The sequence below is a fragment of the Glycine max genome, chromosome 13 (genome assembly GCF_000004515.6).
Source record: "Glycine max cultivar Williams 82 chromosome 13, Glycine_max_v4.0, whole genome shotgun sequence".
Classification (NCBI taxonomy): domain Eukaryota; kingdom Viridiplantae; phylum Streptophyta; class Magnoliopsida; order Fabales; family Fabaceae; genus Glycine; species Glycine max.
In genome coordinates, this window is record NC_038249.2 from 30,888,273 (window position 1) to 30,907,003 (window position 18,731).

The 18,731-nt window shown below is 31.5% G+C and overlaps 2 protein-coding genes across 2 annotated transcripts; both read left to right on the plus strand.

Annotated features, from left to right (window-relative positions):
* The first annotated feature begins 2,825 nt into the window (after positions 1–2,825).
* Positions 2,826–5,220, plus strand: LOC102661121 (serine/threonine-protein phosphatase 7 long form homolog). Its single transcript, XM_014766071.2, has 4 exons — positions 2,826–3,674; positions 3,752–3,836; positions 3,922–4,326; positions 4,408–5,220. Exons 1-4 carry the CDS (start codon positions 2,833–2,835, stop codon positions 5,086–5,088), a joined length of 2,013 nt encoding a protein of 670 aa, XP_014621557.2. The 5' UTR covers positions 2,826–2,832; the 3' UTR covers positions 5,089–5,220.
* A 9,917-nt stretch (positions 5,221–15,137) lies between these two features.
* Positions 15,138–16,845, plus strand: LOC100787615 (late embryogenesis abundant protein). Its single transcript, XM_003542796.5, has 2 exons — positions 15,138–15,742; positions 16,493–16,845. Exons 1-2 carry the CDS (start codon positions 15,545–15,547, stop codon positions 16,712–16,714), a joined length of 420 nt encoding a protein of 139 aa, XP_003542844.1. The 5' UTR covers positions 15,138–15,544; the 3' UTR covers positions 16,715–16,845.
* Positions 16,846–18,731: the final 1,886 nt, after the last annotated feature.

Below are 18,731 nucleotides of genomic sequence, written 5' to 3' on the forward strand. Positions count from 1 at the left end.
CTTGATTCTTCTTATTATATCATATTACTTATACTTATTATACTTGTAACTTTGTCTCTCTCTCTCTCTATATATATATCTTTGGAACTTGGAAGTAGGGGTGTACATGGGACTTGTTGGGATGGATTAATTTATGCCTCTATCTAGTTTGAAATTTTGATAAGGTGAATTCTGTGAACTCGATTCCGATCTGATCAAGATTCGATAACATCACATCATTTGTTTATATTTGTTTCTTCTCACCACGTCACATTACCTATCATCCTTAATTTTTTCTTTTTATCTCTATGTTTGTTATCCACCCATCATTTTTCTTAGTTGTTTTTAGTGAAAAAGCAGCCTCACAAGAACCTTACGTTAAATCAATGCTTTTGCCTTTCTGGTCGTGTTGGTAGCAAGATTAAATTATAATAAGCTATTACAAACATGGGTTGCACGCACCCTGTTTTATGTTGCTTGTTGACTGCACGTTGAATCACATCACCAAAAGTCTTCGAAGTCGAAAAATACACGTACATTGATATTACTCGTGACTATAAAGACTTGCGTGCACGTTTCAGTTAGTATTTTGTTTCTAATCTCCATTAATTTCTACTAATATGCCCTCACGAATCATGACTTGACATCACTTAAAGATAGCATTTATTAATAAATCCTTCCTACTAATTATTGGGCAACAAAAAAGGCATATGTTGATTCACACGGAGATTTAACGGATTGTTTGGTTGTGAAAAAGGATGAGAAGAGAATAAAAGAGGAGAAAAAAAGAGAAATATATAAGAAATAGAATGAAAATGATGTTGATTTAGTTGAAGAGAAACAGAGTAAACATGAAAAAAATAATATTTAAATTAAAGTGATTTGATAAATAAGAAAATAAGAGAAGAGAAATTAATATTAAATTAAAAATATTATTATTAATAATATTATAATATATTTTTATTATTAATGTTATTTATTGTTATTATTAATGATAAAATATTATTATTATTTTTAATACTAATATTTATTATTATAATTATTTATCATTACTATAATAGTATTATATCATAAAACGTGAGAAAGAGACGATGTGACAAACTCCAATAACAAAACAGAAACAAGATGTGGCAAATTTACGTAAGGGGGTTCATTTTACAAAGTATTTACGGGATGGGGTCTGTTTCAAAACAAATAACGGAGGGGGTTTGTTTTGTGGAGGAAACCGCCATTGCCACTGGCGGCATGGCTCAACCCGCCATTGCCAGTGGCGGCAAAGGAGGAGAGAAGGGTGTATTGCCAGTAGCAGTGGCGATATGGCCACGTAGGTGGAGAGAGGAGGGAGCCGCCAGTCCGTCTGGCGATATAGCCCACGTGGGACTCGCCCACACGGCTGGCGAGACATGCTTCACGGGCTCGCCCACACGGCTGGCGAGACAGCCTGCTTCACGGGCCTGCCAGCTTCGGTCTCGTCCACAGGACTGGGTACCTTCCAGCTTTTCAGTTCTGCTCCATTGTTTAGGGATGCAGCAACATTGTTTAGGGATGCAGAGTAGAATTTGACCATTGTATACGCTTTTCTTCTATAAAATAACATGAACGTAAAACTTTGGATTCACTTCTACCTTATCTTTGCTTTCCTTACCTTTGCTTTTCTCCGTTCTTAAATTTCTTAGAGTGTTCTTGGTGCTGTTGGTGCTTTGCCTTTGCTGAGTTTTTTTCTTCCATAGTTCATAATTCCTAATTGTCTGGTAAGTGATTTTTTTAAATAACATTTATATATTTATATTTTATGATTTATATATTCTGTTTGTTAATATTTTTAAAATAATAGGTTAGCTAGATAGGTATTGTAAGTTTAGGTTAATTAAGATTAATAGGTATTATAAGGTTAGGTTAGTTATTATTATTAATAAATTAATAAGTATGTTGTTATTAATTTTTATGTAGTAACGGATAGTTGAAGAGTAGGTTAGGTTAGTTAGTAAAAAAATATTATTTAGTTTGTAGTATATATTTTTAGATTTGTAGTATATATTTGAAGGTTAGTTTGTATAAAAATAAGTATGCTGTTATTAGTTTGTAGTATGCTGTTATTAGTTTGTAGTATATATTTGACCATGTAAAACATGATTGACAAATGACAATTTGAATTGCATTGTCTAATTTCACTAATGATCTATTACCAAATGATATGGTTGGCTGGTTTTTATGATGGAAATATTAGTAAAGTTAGAAAATATATCTTTGATATTTTAGTGGTGAATGCATGGAGTTTGTATTTATCACTAATATTTTTTTAAAATTTCTTTATTTATTTTAAACACAACTATTACGAGTTTATTTGTTTAAATTTATTCATTAAAAGTGCTTATTTTAATAAAATAAATGGATCAGACAAGCACACATTGTAAAAACCATAATTTCAGATCGAGTCTAGGTTTGTATAAAAATAAGTATGTTGTTATTAGTTTGTAGTATATATTTGAAGGTTAGTTTGTAGTATATATATGATATTTTAGTAAGTCACAGTCAAACGTTCCGACACACTTAATATTAGTCTTAGAAATATTAGGCACACACGTAATATTAGATAAGGTAGAAATATTAGGTATAAATTAATATTAGCGTACATATTTGTAAATTTTAGGTAGACATATATTTTTAGTTTTTATAATATTAAGCATGTTACACGTAAATAAATAATTATGTATAGAATATATTAAAAATTGGCCAGTTTGATTTTTTTCAAATTTATTGTTATATATTTAATAATGTTTTTATAAATGTGTGTAGTTTAATTTAATTTATATTATCTACAAATAATGTATTATATTATTTTTTGTAGTAGCAATGGCATCTTCATCATCATCTTCATCACATGTTAACATTAAGTCTGGCCCCATCGATGCTGATGTATTATGGATGCAACCTAAACATGTTTCAGAACATGTTTGGAATGGGGAAGAAGATAGGAAATTACATATCAGACGAGCTGTCCCCACGTATCAAGGGGAAGAACAAATTCCTGAGCAAATTTTTCCTTTTCTTCTACAATCTGGTTTCGCTTGGATTATCAAGATGGGGTACTTAAAAATAAATGCCTCATTAATTAGTGCTCTGATAGAAAGATGGAGGCCGGAAACACATACCTTTCACATGAGATGCGGAGAATGTACTATTACTCTCCAAGACGTCTCTGTATTGTTAGGTATAAGTGTGGATGGTTTACCATTAATCGGTCCAACAAATCTTGATTGGGCTGATTTATGTGAGGAATTATTGGGAGTCAGACCACAAGAAGATGAAATTAGAGGTAGTGTGGTGAAATTAAGTTGGCTGGCTCACCATTTTGCCCAAATAAATAATGACGACGACGAAGAACAAGTACGAAGGTTTGCCCGTGCATGGATATTGAGATTCATTGGAGGTGTCTTGTTCGTTGATAAAAGCAGTAACAAAGTTTCGCTAAGATACCTTCAATTTTTACGTGACTTTGAAGAATGTGGCAGATATGCATGGGGAGCTGCCGTACTTGGTTTTCTATACAGAGAGATGTGCAATGCCACCGATTATAAAACTAAATCAATCGGAGGTATGTGCATCTTACTACAAATGTGGGCATGGGAACGATGTCCAACCTTGGCTCCAAAGAGGACTCCTTCCCAAGTAGAAAATACACCACTGGGGCATAGGTTAGTAATTTTTAGCAACGTCTTTCATTTCAATAGAATAAATGGTTTTAGCATATATTAAATTTTAATCTTTGTAGGTGGCTGCGACGTGGAAACCAACATATCGGCAATGATGATGTGAGAGTTTTTCGTCGCAAGTTAGATATTATGAAACGTCATGAGGTAAGAAGATGTTATTCTATTTGTAAAATAAAAAATTATATGTGTTATTTTACTAAAATGTTCATAACTATGTTGTTATATGCAGTTTGTGTGGGAGCCGTACCCATCAACCGTAATATCACTGTTGCCTCCCGTTTGTTTAGTCGGAAGTCTCGCGTGGTACGCGGTGGTGCCACTAATTTGTTTCCAAGTTATTGAGTGGCACCAACCGGACAGAGTATTGAGACAATTTGGGATGCAACAGCCAATTCCAGAGTCTCCTTCACAACCCTTAAACATTCATGGCATAACATTGAAAGGGAAACATGACGAAAATTGGGGGCAATTGTTCGCCCCAATGATTGATCAGTGGAATAATCGCCATGCATTTAGGGTCGACGCTTATCCCCGACAAGAAGGCCTATTGAGTTTTAACTCGGACTACATGGTCTGGTATAGGCGAAAGACAAAGATGTTTGTTGACCCAGCAAATGCAAAGACGGCTACATTGGTATTTTTAAATTTTTTTCAAATTTTAACTTGAACTTTTATTTAATGATGGCCATTAATTTTCTTACCCTTATAAATGCAGGGTGAAGTTGCGGAGGCATTACAATACATGGTGTCTCCTCAAGGGAGGAATACATGCACATTTGATGATCTCGTGCCTTATGTGGAAAAAATTACAATTTTATCCGAAGAGCAAGAGAGAGTCACTGAGCCAGTGTCACATGGTCCCGCATCAGAGCGTCAATTTCCTGCACAACAGTTTCACATGCTTCAGTCAAGTATTGAAACTCAGGGGATAGACAGAAGAAGGGACATTGTTGAAGCGGAAGAATATTCCCAACAAATGGCGGAGCGTGGCCATGGAATGTATTACACGCCACAAACATTTGCTGAGTATCCGACCCAGATGTATCAATATCCTTTTCAGGGTCATCACACTGATACTTCTGCAAGCCAGCAATCGTTCGGTGGTGTTGCGGAAACACAAGCTCATTTTTCATGGCCCACAATGACCCCTTCACAGCAATATCATGGCCCAATTCCAACACCTAATGCCCCGTTAGGAACACAATGGAATGTACCGGGACAAATACCTAATACGGGTGACTTATTCGGTGTTGATTTGCGGCACGCATTTTCTGCGGAGGCTGACGAAGAAGAAGCGGGGAGGCATCGGGGCAGAAGAAATCCTGATCGCCAAGCACGAAGATGGGATCGACCATGTGGCACATCCTCACGACATCACGGACACCAAAATGAATGATTTGCATGTCTTCGTTTATTAAGCCTTTGTTGTATATTTGTAATTTGACATTCATGGCGTAATGTATGATATTCAGTTTATTAAGGCTTACTTATGGATAATATTTATGTCGCGTATCAAACTATAATAATCAATGAACTGTAAACCAAATAAAACTCAAAAACTAACCCCTAAAATAAAAAACCTAACCCTAACCCTAAAAAATAAGAACTAACCCTAACCCCTAAAATAAAAAAGTAACCCTAGCCCCTAACATGTTCAGAACTAAACCCTAACCCTAAAATAAAAAACCTAACCCTACCCCTAACAAATAAGAACTAACCCTAACCCCTAAAATAAAAAACTAACCCTAGCCCCTAACATGTTCAGAACTAAACCCTAACCCTAAAATAAAAAACATAGCCCTATCCCTAACAAATAAGAACTAACCCTAAGTTTGTTGTTTGTTCTTGTAAAAAATTTCATTTGTTTTGTTTTTCTATAAAATTATAACATTGCTCCTTTTTTTATCTGAAGTTAGATTTGTTGGACTCCAAACCTGAAAATATATTTAAAGGGAAAAAATATATTTTAATTTATTTAAAAATCCTTATATTGATATAATATAATTTATTTCAGATAAATTTGAAATAAAAGTTTTAATATTCATAAAAATTTAAAACATCCGTTAATATATTTTTTTAAAAAAACAATTTATAATTCTTAATAAATACCTTAATTTTATGTTTTCTATAATTTATTTATTTTTATTTTTTTCTACAATAAAACAAAAATTTTATTGTGGTCCTATACACTTTTTTTTTAGGTCATTATAAACTAACAAATTTTATTTTTACTTTCTAGTAAAAGAAATTCATTTGTTATTATTTTTAAAAAAAAAATTAATAATAAATGAAAAAATTATCAAAAAATAAACACAAAATTTAATAATTTATTATGAGTTAAAAAATGTCAAAGAAAAAAATATATTATTTGATTAAAGACACAACAAAAAAAATTATTATAAAACAAATAAAAAATTAAATATTCATTGAGATCGAAAATATATTTTAGTAATTTTTCTTTAATGCCAATACATTGTAATGGCGGAAGTATAATAGTATGAACGTTTCGAATTCTCTTCCTCGTACTTCGCGAATCCAGTTTTACCTCCTGTTTTCACATTTCAGTACTCCACTTTATCCTTCTCCTTTTCTCCAGACACTTCCTTTTGCATTTTCATGCACAGATTCCTCATTCAACCCTCTATCCTTCCCTACCCCCTACCCCCTCAAAAATAAGAACTAACCCCTAAAATAAAAAAAATAACCATACACCCTAAAATAAAATGACTTAACCCTAACCCCTAAAATAAGAACTAAGCCTAACCCTAAAAAATAAGAACTAAACCCTTACCGTTTAAAAAAATAAAGTTTATTTCAACTTCTAAATGTAATTTTATTTCATTAGAAGTACACATTAAAAAAACGAAATTTTGTTTCAACTTCTAAATGTAATTTTATTTCATTAGAAGTACACATTAAAAAAAACAAATTTTATTTCAACTTCTAAATGTAATTTTATTTCATTAGAAGTACACATTAAAAAAAACAAATTTTATTTCAACTTCTAAATGTAATTTTATTTCATTAGAAGTACACATTAAAAAAATTAACCCTAAACCCTAAAATAAGAAAACTTAACCCTAACCCTAAAATGTTCAGAAATACACCCTAACCCTAAATAAAAAAAATAAGCCTAACCCCTCCAAAATAAGCACTCAACCCTAACCCCTCAAATAAAAAAATTAACCATACACCATAAAATAAGAAGAACTTAGCCCTAACCCCTAAAAATTAAGAACTAAACTCTAACACCTAACAAATTAGAACTAAACCCTGACCCTTCAAATAAAAAACTTAACCCTAACCCCTAAATCATAAAAAAACTTAGCCCTAACCCCTCAAAAATAAGAACTACACCCTAACCCTTCAAATAAAAAAATTAACCCTAACCACTAAAATAAAAAAATTCCCCCTAAACCCAAAAATAAACAACCTTAGCCCTAACCCCAACAAAATAAGCACTCAACCCTAACAAATAAAAAATAAGGCCTAACCCTACCCCATACAATTATAAAATTAACCCTAACCCTAAAATAAAAAACTTAGCCCTAACCATAAAATAAAAAGAACTTAGCCCTCACCCTTCAAATAAAAAACTAAGACAAAATACTTAGACACTAACGTTTCTAACTAACGATCAACACCAATGTGACTCAACCTCGATTGATCCACTCCATTTATTTCAACTTCTAAATGTAATTTTATTTCATTAGAAGCACACATTCAACAAAAAGTAACTGACGATTTCATTGAAGATCAACAAGTAAATACATTGAACAAAACCTAAAGCAATACAAGTCAGGCATGTAACATACATAAATCAATTAAATGAATTACTCCCACGGTCAGATTGCATTGGACATCGACGCCTATTGTGCCCTTCAGCTCCACATCTACTACATTTTTGTCGGTGGTCAGATGGTTCGACCCAATCCATCTCATTCCTTATCCTTGTTGATTTTGGCCGACCTTTCGCACGAATTGTAGTTGGGTCAGGGATTAGTGTCCATGCCTCATCAGAAGGAGGAATTGCCGCTTCATTCCCAAGAGGCCACCACTGTGCGGAGTATGCTTTTAAGATGTGCTCATTGGTGTAAACAACATCTATATATTGGTAGTAGTTCATGCTCACGTAACCACAAGCTGCAATAATGTGTGAACATGGATAGTGAAGCGCAGAATACCTTTCGCATTGACAGTAATGGCCATTCAAGTTAACTGCCCATTTTTGTCCGCCACGTTGCGTTATAGGATTGAAGGTCTCCTCTACTTCAAACCTTGTCGAGTGAATATCATACACGCGAACGATGTGCGAACAAGCTTGTTCTTGATTTTTCCTAAGTTCTGTAACAAGCTTAGAACAATAAACTTGGCCTTCTCTTAATTGTCTTTGGGCTTGGCGACCACGATCAACAAAGTACTTTCGGCACCTACTATATGTTGACTTGACCAACGCTGTTATTGGAATGCTGCGACAATCTTTCAACACCTTATTCACACATTCTGATAAGTTGGTTGTCATGTGACCATATCGTCGTCCAGATGTATCGTAAGCCATGCTCCATTTTTCCTTTGAGATTCGATCAATCCATCTTGCTATGGCTGGACTCAATTGACGAAATTTTTCTAAGTTTTGATCAAACACATGCTTGCAAGGAGTGTACGCTGCATCAAATTTGTTATCATCAAAAGTTGTACATAGACATGAAACTCAAATTAAATTAATGTATAAAATAAACCTTACCCAATTTCTTGAACATCTCTTTTTGTTTCGCGTTGTTGAATTTGCGATTGAAATTGCTGGCTATGTGTCGGACACAGTACACATGAAAACCGTGGGGAGGTTGCCAACCAAGTGCTTCATTAGCGACAGCAGACTTTATACTCGCATGACGATCAGATATTAGACAAATTCCATTCTTATCTGTGACGTGTTCACGCAAGTGGGCCAAAAACCATGACCATGCTGTTAGCGTCTCGCCTTCGACCACGGCGAATGCTAGAGGAAGAACACCACCATTTCCATCTTGCGATGTGGCCATTAACAGGGTCCCACGGTATTTGCCGTATAAATGTGTGCCGTCAACTTGTATGATTGGCTTACAGTACTTAAAAGCCTCCTTGCATTGACCAAATGTCCAAAATACTCTATGAAATTGACGATGTTCGCGACTCACCCTATTACCAACAATAAAATCGTCATGTAGTATTTGAAAGTAAGAGCCAGGAGAATGATTTTGCATGTGTGTTAGCCATGATGAGAGTTTCGCATACGACTCTTCCCAATCGCCATATTCAATTGCAATCGCTTTTTGTTTGGCCATCCATGCTTTTCTGTATGAAACCTTATAGGAAAATTCACTATTTATCCTTTCTTGAATCAAAGAAATTTTTATTGATGGATCTTCTCTGATCATGCCTGTAATTCAAATAAGTAAATAAAATTACAAATTAAAATAACAAATAACACAAAAGTAGGATAATATGAACATAAAAAACGTACCTACTACGCAAGTCGCAATTAAATTTGAATCAAGCTTCTCATGGTCTTGTGTCATAGTCATATTTAGACATGTGTGCGGTCCACCCCATTGTGACACTTTCCATGCATCAGTTTTTTTGGATAAAATTGCCCTCATATAAAAAGGGCAAGGAGACTCTTCGGTGTTGTTGGGGCAACAAACAATATATTTGTGTGATTTCGTTTCAACAACCTTAAAACTTTGATGCACCTTCATCACATATTGTTTGAGTGCATTTTTGACCGCATCTTTACTGTCAAAATCCATGCCAACATATAATTCTTGTCCAACATTAAAAGTCGTTGGCATGTCCAGACCACAAATGTCCTCCTCGTCTGGATGACTCCAATTGATATTATTATAATGGCTAGCATCATTCCAAAATGGATTTTGAATTTCTGGTACACCTAATAATTTATAAAATAAAATCACGTCAACAAACTACTCCTATTTAGTTACCATTAAATACAATTCTCATAAAAAGATAGATGTATTCAACTAATTTTGCATTTCACAAACATTTACCTTCGGTTGGGTGAACAATTGAAACTGGTTCAACGATGTCAGTGACTTCATCGTCTGTATCAGATATTCCATCATCACTATCATCTTCATCGAAAGACTCTTCAACGTATGAGTTAGATGCAAGATAATCATCATCATCATCATCATCATCATCATCTTCATCAACATGTAAATTGCTTATATTTCTTGGCAGTTCCGACTCATGATGAGATACATTACGTCCACATGACGTAACAGAATTTGCAGCATGAAACATAGAACCCCCAGCAACATCCTTTTCTACGTACAATTCTAGAACTGACATTTGTTGTTGTTGTTGAAAACTTTCGATCATAGTTTCAACATCTTCGTCATCACAAATTTGCAACGCAACATATTTTCCTGAAACTAAAAATCTACAACTTATGGTAGAAATAATTTCATTATTTTCTAACTTTACCTTATCTCCAATTTTTTTTTTCAAAGCATTGAAACTAATTCCGCGTTTAATCTGAATCGCTTTTTTACTGCCTTCAAATATTACACCATCATTGTCTTCATATACTCTTCCGTTGAAATACAAGAATGTAATAATTGAATTCATGATATACCTACATCAACAAAATTAAAAATAATTAATCATAACAATAGTCTTTGTTAAAATAAATAATTACTCATACTAATTTTATAATAAAAATTCTAATTAAAAAAATTAATTCACTTAAACTATACCTTAAAATTTTAGTCTAACAAATAAAATTATTACTTCAATTAAATATTCTGTCGATGATACAAATATTAAATATTTATTTGCTTCCTCTATTAAACTTAAACTACACAAAATGGAAGGGTTATAAATGAAAGGATTACACTTAAAATTATTTCAGACGGAACATGGCCACCACGCCTACGACTGCTAATATTTGTATCTTCGAAGCCATTTTTCAGTACTAATTAACTCAAATGAGATATGTTCCGTAATGAAGGATATATCATATATATATATATATATATATATATATATATATGACAAAATTAGTAGGAAAGTATACTCTCTATATAAAGGACTGGAGGAGAGACAAATAAGGCCTAATTGTTCTCCATCTCCATTCAATAGTCTCAATGGTTAATTAACTACATGCACCACGTATGAACTTCCTATGAAAGGCAAAAAAAAAAATACTCGGTGAACAACTAATTTGAAACTTAGTCAGACAAACAGATAAAACTATATACAATTAAAGTATAATAACTAATATTATATATGCCATAAAAACAAAGACATAGAAAATTAGTGAGTGTTAAAGAATTAATTCAACTAATTTTTTTTAATTTTTGGCACTAGTGATCGCTTGGACACATAGAATATTCACCTATTATTTTTCGAAAAGTGAAGAAGTATTAGACCTCATCTAGTGCTACTTTGTTGTCTCAATATTTTTCTTATTTACCATAAAGTATAAAATAATCTATAAATCCAAGTAAAGTTCTTTTAACATTATTAAAAATCAATAAATTACTAATAAATATAGTAACCAAAAAATTGTTATTCTCATGCTAGTTTTTATGCTAATAAATTTAAATGACGGGACTTTTAAAATTGGTAATATTTTTCTTATTGTTTTTATAATTACAAATCCAATTTCTTTTTTTTAACTTATACTAAATTTTATTACAAGTAAAATGAAACTTCCTACTCAAAACAAACCACAAAATACTTAAGAAATAACATCTAATTAGTTTTTGTCTTAAATTAAATTATATGTCAAATAATATTTCAGACCCAAAATCCATTAACAAAAAGATCGAATGGAATGATACATAGACAAATAAATCTCTTATGAATTTCGGGATACTCTTTTATTTAATTAATTTAATTAATCAATTTTTGAAGATTCCGCATTCGAAGGGGAGTAGACTACTCAAGAACTTTACTTTTCATTTCATTTCTGCCTTAATTGAGAATTGGATAAATAATTAAGAAAATAAAAAAAAAATATGTCAATGAAATGTTGATTGGTATTTATTGAGAACTTGAGTAAAGAGTAAACCTTTTTCTTTTAGATTAGAGTTTTTTTTATAGATTTTGAAAGTGAAAACCCTTTGTTTTTTTTATTTGGTATAACTACTTGAGCCGGATGAAAGGAAACCTTCACGTCCGATTTTGAAAGGAAAGGCTTACAAATAATTATTACTAATAATTTTTAAATTTAACGTCTAATTTACAAAATTAATACACTTAAATTTAAGTTTCAAATTTGATTCTAATCATAATATTTGTTACAAAAGGAAATAAAAGAAAAGAAGACTTTATTTAAATAAATATAAAGCATCCTTACTATATAGAAGCAGCAAACTTCAAAATACTCTCTTCAAATGAAACTTTTTCTTCCTCTTCCACACTGATACTCTCTTCAATGTTAAATTTTTGAGTGTTAAGTGTCGTTGGAAGTTTACTCTATTTAAAGAAAATTTACACAAACTGAAGCTACACATGGAACGTTACACGCCATTAAAGCGCATGTCACCTCCTACACCTGCTGCTATTGCATGCTTCTGAATACATGTTACCTCCACATGCCTAGACCTGCTATTACTGCATCCTTCTGAAGCAAAAATCTGCCCTAACAATGGCCTAGAATTGATAAAATAACGTGTCCTAACAGTGCCCTAGCTGTGCCCTAGCTGATAAAATACAGCTTTGTCCCGCCAAAACGAAAAGGAAAAGCTGAAATGGGGTGGGAGTGTCTCGCCAGTCCTGTGGACGAGACCCAGGCTGTCTCGCCAGCCGTGTGGGCGAGTCCCACGTCGGGTGTGTCGCCGTTCCCACTGGCGGCTTCAGCTGGGTGTGTCGCCGTTCCCATTGGCGACACCCTCCTCTCTCCATCCTACGTGGCCATATCTCGCCACTGCTACTGGCAATACACCCTTCTCTCCTCCTTTACCGCCACTGGCAATGGCGGGTTGAGCCATGCCGCCAGTGGCAATGGCGGTTTCCTCCACAAAACAAACCCCCTCCGTTATTTGTTTTGAAACAGACCCCATCCCGTAAATACTTTGTAAAATGAACCCCCTTACGTAAATTTGCCACAAGATGTCAATTTATGCTCAAATCCTTCCCCAATCTTCTCAAATTAGTGTGGATAATTTTTGCCATGGGACCTATCAGATCTTTAAAAAATTTCATCCTCTCGTGTGCGACCAAATCGTGCACGCTTCTCAAAATCATCGCCAATCCTCGTCCCTTCTCTCCTCTTCATCGGTACCAAACCAACCCTAAATTATCATAATTCGTTTTTCAAATAGATGTTTGAGATGAGATACACTCATTAAGAAAAATATTAATTGATATGGTTTTAGACAAAAATAGCCATTAACAAATATTAATTGATAAAAGTTTGTGTAGTCTTAATTTACAAAAATAAAAAACCATTTAATTTAATATAAATATGAATGCTTACTAATATATTAATAATTTGACGTAAGATATTTATTTTGATCCAATAAAAGTTTGCGTAGTCTTAAATTACAAAGTTTTTACAATGACAATGACAAGAGTTGAACTTTAATTTTCATGTGCAAATTATTCAAACTTCCATTATTAGCTAACTTTAGTGAGTTAGACTTGGTCAACATAATATATGTGTGAAATGATAATGTATCCATTTATAATTTACATTATTTATGTATATTACCTCTAAAAGAAATTTTAGTTAGGCAATGCCTATTATTATGAAATTTCATTCGATATTAAACAGGGGAGAGCATTGTTGGTAGGCCAATAAAGCATTCACCTCATTAAAAGTAAACATCTCAACCACAACATAATAACCCCATCAACTATAAAATCACCTCAGCAAAGTCTAATAATCTCAGCAAAGTATAATACCTCAGAAAAACATATACATCTCAATAAGAAATAATGTTCTCAACAAAATTTAAAGCATCAAACTCAACAATAAAGACATTCTCTCATAATAGATAAATTTATTATATTTATTTAAACATTTATAGAATCCATAAGTATCTACATTTCCTCTTTTCATAGTATTACTTCAAACCAAAGAATAATCCTCCTTTAAATGTGAAATCATGATACCCTCATGAAAATAACCTTACTCATAATCACCAAGCAATACAAATATCAAAAGAAAACAAGGAGGGAAGACAACTAAACAAACATAAGGTTTTAGCATAATCTGGCTTAGACAGACTGATGCCTCGCTTAGCCACAAATTGTTGCTGGGTACAAACCCAAAACATATGAATGTGTTGCTTAGCCAAAGGTGCTGGTGGCTTAGCTAGCTGGTTCGAAACATCTCTAGATGTATGCTCTCTTAACCAACACGGTCGGTAGTTGGCTTAGTGAGCTGGTGCAATTTTGCACTTTGAAAATTTTGCAAATTCGAGTTCCCAAAGCCATTAATGGCTACCTTAACATCCAAACTCACAATAAATACATCAATAATAATCTCTTACACTTTCTAATTGATTAATTTACTCAATAAACCCCACAATCAAGCTCAATATTGAAAATCCCTAAATTTACACAAGTGACAAAATATTATATTAATATTTTAGCCTAAAGAATAATTAATTAATAGCTAAAACTATAAATTTGATCTCTCTATTTGTCTTAGAATTGTAAATTTAGTCTCCTATAATTTAATTCACGAATTTAATCTCTCATTTTTTTGCAATCTAAGGGTGTGTTTGGTTTGATTATTTTCTGTTTTCATTTTTTTTACTAGAAATAGAAAATGGTGATGAAAATATATTTAGTTGGATTTTTGTTTTCATTTTCAGTGAAAATATTTTCTCAAACGAACCAAAAGTTGAAAACAATAAAATTTTATTTTCAGTTGAAATCGAAACTTCATTTTGGGTAAAATGAAAACGCGGTGACAAAGAATGTAATTTTAAACAAATCTAAAAATTTATTTTCTATTGAAAATACATTTTCAGTGTTTTTATTTCTTAAAAGTAGAAAACAAGAAGTCAAACCAAACATGTTTTCAGAATTCTAATCTTTTGAAAATGAAAAAGTTTTAAGAAAATGAAAACAAGAAATGAAAATGCAATCCAAACACACTCTAATTATTTCAGTTCCCCAATTCCAAAAATTGAACGTTGACTGTTAGTTAATTATCAACGTTGATCGTTATGTGTTGTGCTTTTATTAAACGTTGATCATTACGTATTACACGTTTATTGGATGTTAATTTCGTACACTTAATTAACATCAACCTCCAATAAAATTGTCACACGTGGTGATCAACGTCCAATAAAAATATAATATGTGAGGGTCAAGGTGAGCAATTAAAAGTTAATGTCGAATTTCGGGATTGTGGATTGAAATATCAAGATTGTAAAAAATTAGAAAACTAAATTCATGAATTAAATTATAAGGGATCAAAATCAAATTGTGAGATAAATAAAAGAACCAAATTTACAATTTTATCTTAATTAATATGTTATGAAATCGGTTTATGTAAAACAGACACGTGTTTATAATGCAGACCAATTTGAAAAATAACTTTTGAAATATAGTTGTTTTTAATTCAGCAAAAACGTCATAAATCACCTCATAATTTGCCGAACGAGGTGACACTTGGCTTCAATTCCCTCACACGATTACAAGTGTCAGTAAGTCTCTCTATGTATTACTCTTAAGGCTTAAGGCACGTGTGTAGCTGCATGCAAATCTCCGGCCACCGCCAAGGGAAGACTTAGCTATATTTCTTAAGAGAGTTAAACTGGTCCAACATGCTATATATAATAAGGTTATGCAATATTAATTATTTAGGTACCTAATAAAGTTTGAAGATGGCACAAGTTGAACTGCGAGATGAGCATGGGAACCCAGTTGAACTCACAGATGCATATGGGAATCCGGTTTGGTTAACGGACGAGAAAGGCAAACCGGTGCACCTCACCGGTGTGGCAACCACTGCACACAAATGTTTGCAAGAGAATGACACACCACAAGAGCTTCCTCACTCCAAGAGCTCAAGCTCTAGCTCTGTACGTATCCTCAATTTTTTTTTTTACTAATTGATAATATACAAGATTTTTATGTTTAATCGTATGATTATATATAGTTAATTCTAGACTAAATGGTCAATTTAGTTTTTAAATTTGTATCCTATTTTATATTAGTTCTTAAAATAAAAAAAAGCAAACTCAAAAGTCTAAGAATTTTGTTAAGTTTCGTTTAAGTTGCAGCAATTCACTTTTTTTTTTCTTTTAAGTAATAATAATATCATAATTTTAGAGACTAAAATAAAATAAAAATTCAAAGACTTAAATGAAATTCTAACGAAATTTAGACACTTATTTAAATTTCTTGTTATTAGGAGCTAAAATAATAATGCAAGATACAAATTTAAATTTGTCATTATATTATATACATATATAATCCGGATTCAGAGTGATGTTTCTTCATTTTCTTATATCAACTAGAATAACTATATACATATGCGGTATACAATTTCACCAACAATAATGTTAAAAACATGCATTAAAAAAACTTACAATAATCTATTAACTATTATTAATTCTTCCAATTAATTATGTCTCAGATGTTAAGAATTCTGAAAGTATGCTAAGTTTGTATGAGATTTTATCATTAAAGAATGCACATGATTGCTTACTATGTTCTTGTCTAACATAAACGCCACAATTACACTATATATACACACAAATACAATTAAACAGTTGCATAAATGATGATATATCTTACTCGATTTTGCTTCAATTGATGTGCAAATACAGTCTGAGGATGAAGAGCATGGAGGGAGGAGCAAGAAGGGACTGAAGGATAAAATAGAAGAGAAGTTGCCAGGAGGAGAAGAAGGAGAGGGAAAGGAGCATGCACACACCACAACAGTTACTTCTGCTACTACCACAGATAGTGGTGCTAATCACCACCCAACCACAACCACTGACCATGAGAAGAAGAGTATAATAGACAAGATTAAAGAAAAATTCCAATAAGTATAAGTCAGTGAATTATTCATGAATTTAAGCTTTGTTTATTTTGTATGTTTATCTATGTCATGGCATAGATGGTTTTTGAGAGTTTCAAAGCATATATCAATAAGAGAAACGTTATTATGCTCACAAAATTTTCCAGAAATATCTTTTGCAATAAAGAGACAGAGTAGAGAGAAATGTGAAATACATAACATCAATGATGTATTAGAAAGATGTGCTTGATTTTTGTGTATTATAAATATAAAGAAATTTATGCTAACAAATAATTAAAAAATTACTCTTATTATAATTTTTAAGATACTTAATTATTATAAATTTAATAAATTGGTCACATATATAGATTTTTTTTGATTGAGTGATTTTAAAAATTCTTTAAGATTATCAATGCAAATATTATTTTATTTAGAAAGATGGATAAAGAAAAAAAAAATCTTACGAGAAAGAGAGAATTGTTGGAATAGTATTATCTTGTAATTGTGATCAATACTAACTTTTGTTATGTTAGTGCATGCATTACTATGTCATTAAAATATATATACGAAATGTACCATTTATATATATATATATATATATATATATATATATATATATATATATATATATATATATAAATCATTTTATATTTTCTATATTTGTTGTAGGTTTACGAATTTTACTATCTATTTTTTTTCAAAACTTTTACCATCCAATTTTTATTCCAAGTTTTTTATTTTAATTTTATCATCCATATTTTCTTATTTTATTTTGTAAATAGTATAATTCAAGTTTCAAGTGTTTTACCATCAAGTTAATGTTGGTGACAAAAATAGCATTATTTTGTTTTTTCTTTAAATTTTTTTTTATACTTCAGCGCTAGTGCTGGTAAAATTAAAAATATGAATGATAAAATTTAGAAAAAAAAAAGTTTTGGATGGCAAAATTTATAAAATAATTGATAGAAAAAGTTTTGTTTTCTCTATATTACTACACACTCTTAATGCTCTACGGTAGAGAATAGATGGAGACAGGTAACTATATTAGTTTCTTTTTATTTCTCTCTTTTCTCTACGTTTATATTTTTCTTTGGTAACTTATGGAATACATGGCTTTTTTCTATGCTTCTTATAGAATAAATGGTAACTTATAAAATACATATGTAACTAATAATTAAGTCACCAATTAAATAAAAGGATATGATAACCTTAAGAATTTGATATCGATCATCGGTGGCGATGCTTGGGCAAAAAATTGAGGGAACCAAATTAAGATCTAAATAAAAAATATTAGTAAGGAAAATAAAAATTCTTAAAATAACTCATCATGCGATCATTTTCTACCATGTTTTTTTATGTAATTTCCATGATATTAACTGGTCAAATTGAAAAAAGAAGTTAAAAAGAAGCTTATAGAAATATTGTACTAGAGAAAAAGAGTTTAATAATCATGGAATATGAATTTAAAGTGTAAAACACGATTTTTTTTTAAGTTGTTTTGATTATCCAAAAAATGTTAGTCATAATATCAAACCAGAGAAGAAAAATATATTAAATTGCATTATAAGAAGAATAAATATTAATCATTAATTTTATCATATGAATAATCAAGATTAAAACACAACTTCTTTAAACGGATACATAGTATTAAATCTTGACAATCAAATGTAATTGTATGATTAACGTTTAATTTTTTTTTATTTTCATATAAATTTAATTGTCTCTTTCATTATGGTGGATGAAATAATTTAGGATGGATGCAAAAAAAGTCAGGACATTTAAAAAAAGATAAGGTGGAATAATTTTAAAAATGTTGGAACTATTATTGTATTATTTCTCACCTATTTACATTAATATCTTCTTATTTTATTTCTCTTCAATTAAACATCTTGATAAGGTGGAAGGGTTGGAGGTTCGTGTTTGGCTTTTTTCTATTTACTTGGATATGTTTCTTGAATTTGACTTTGCTTTGTTGTATGTTCTTACTTTAGATGATAGTGGTTTTTCTCGGAGGATATGAGAAAGGTTGTATTTTTCTTTCTTTT

Bases quoted from the DNA above. Each gene is read 5' to 3' on its own strand.
- LOC102661121 (XM_014766071.2), top strand. From the start codon at position 2,833: ATGGCATCTTCATCATCATCTTCATCACATGTTAACATTAAGTCTGGC. The intron at 3,675-3,751 runs GTTAGTAATTTT...TAATCTTTGTAG, and splicing joins AATACACCACTGGGGCATAG to GTGGCTGCGACGTGGAAACC. The intron at 3,837-3,921 runs GTAAGAAGATGT...TGTTATATGCAG, and splicing joins ATATTATGAAACGTCATGAG to TTTGTGTGGGAGCCGTACCC.
- LOC100787615 (XM_003542796.5), top strand. From the start codon at position 15,545: ATGGCACAAGTTGAACTGCGAGATGAGCATGGGAACCCAGTTGAACTC. The intron at 15,743-16,492 runs GTACGTATCCTC...GTGCAAATACAG, and splicing joins AGAGCTCAAGCTCTAGCTCT to TCTGAGGATGAAGAGCATGG.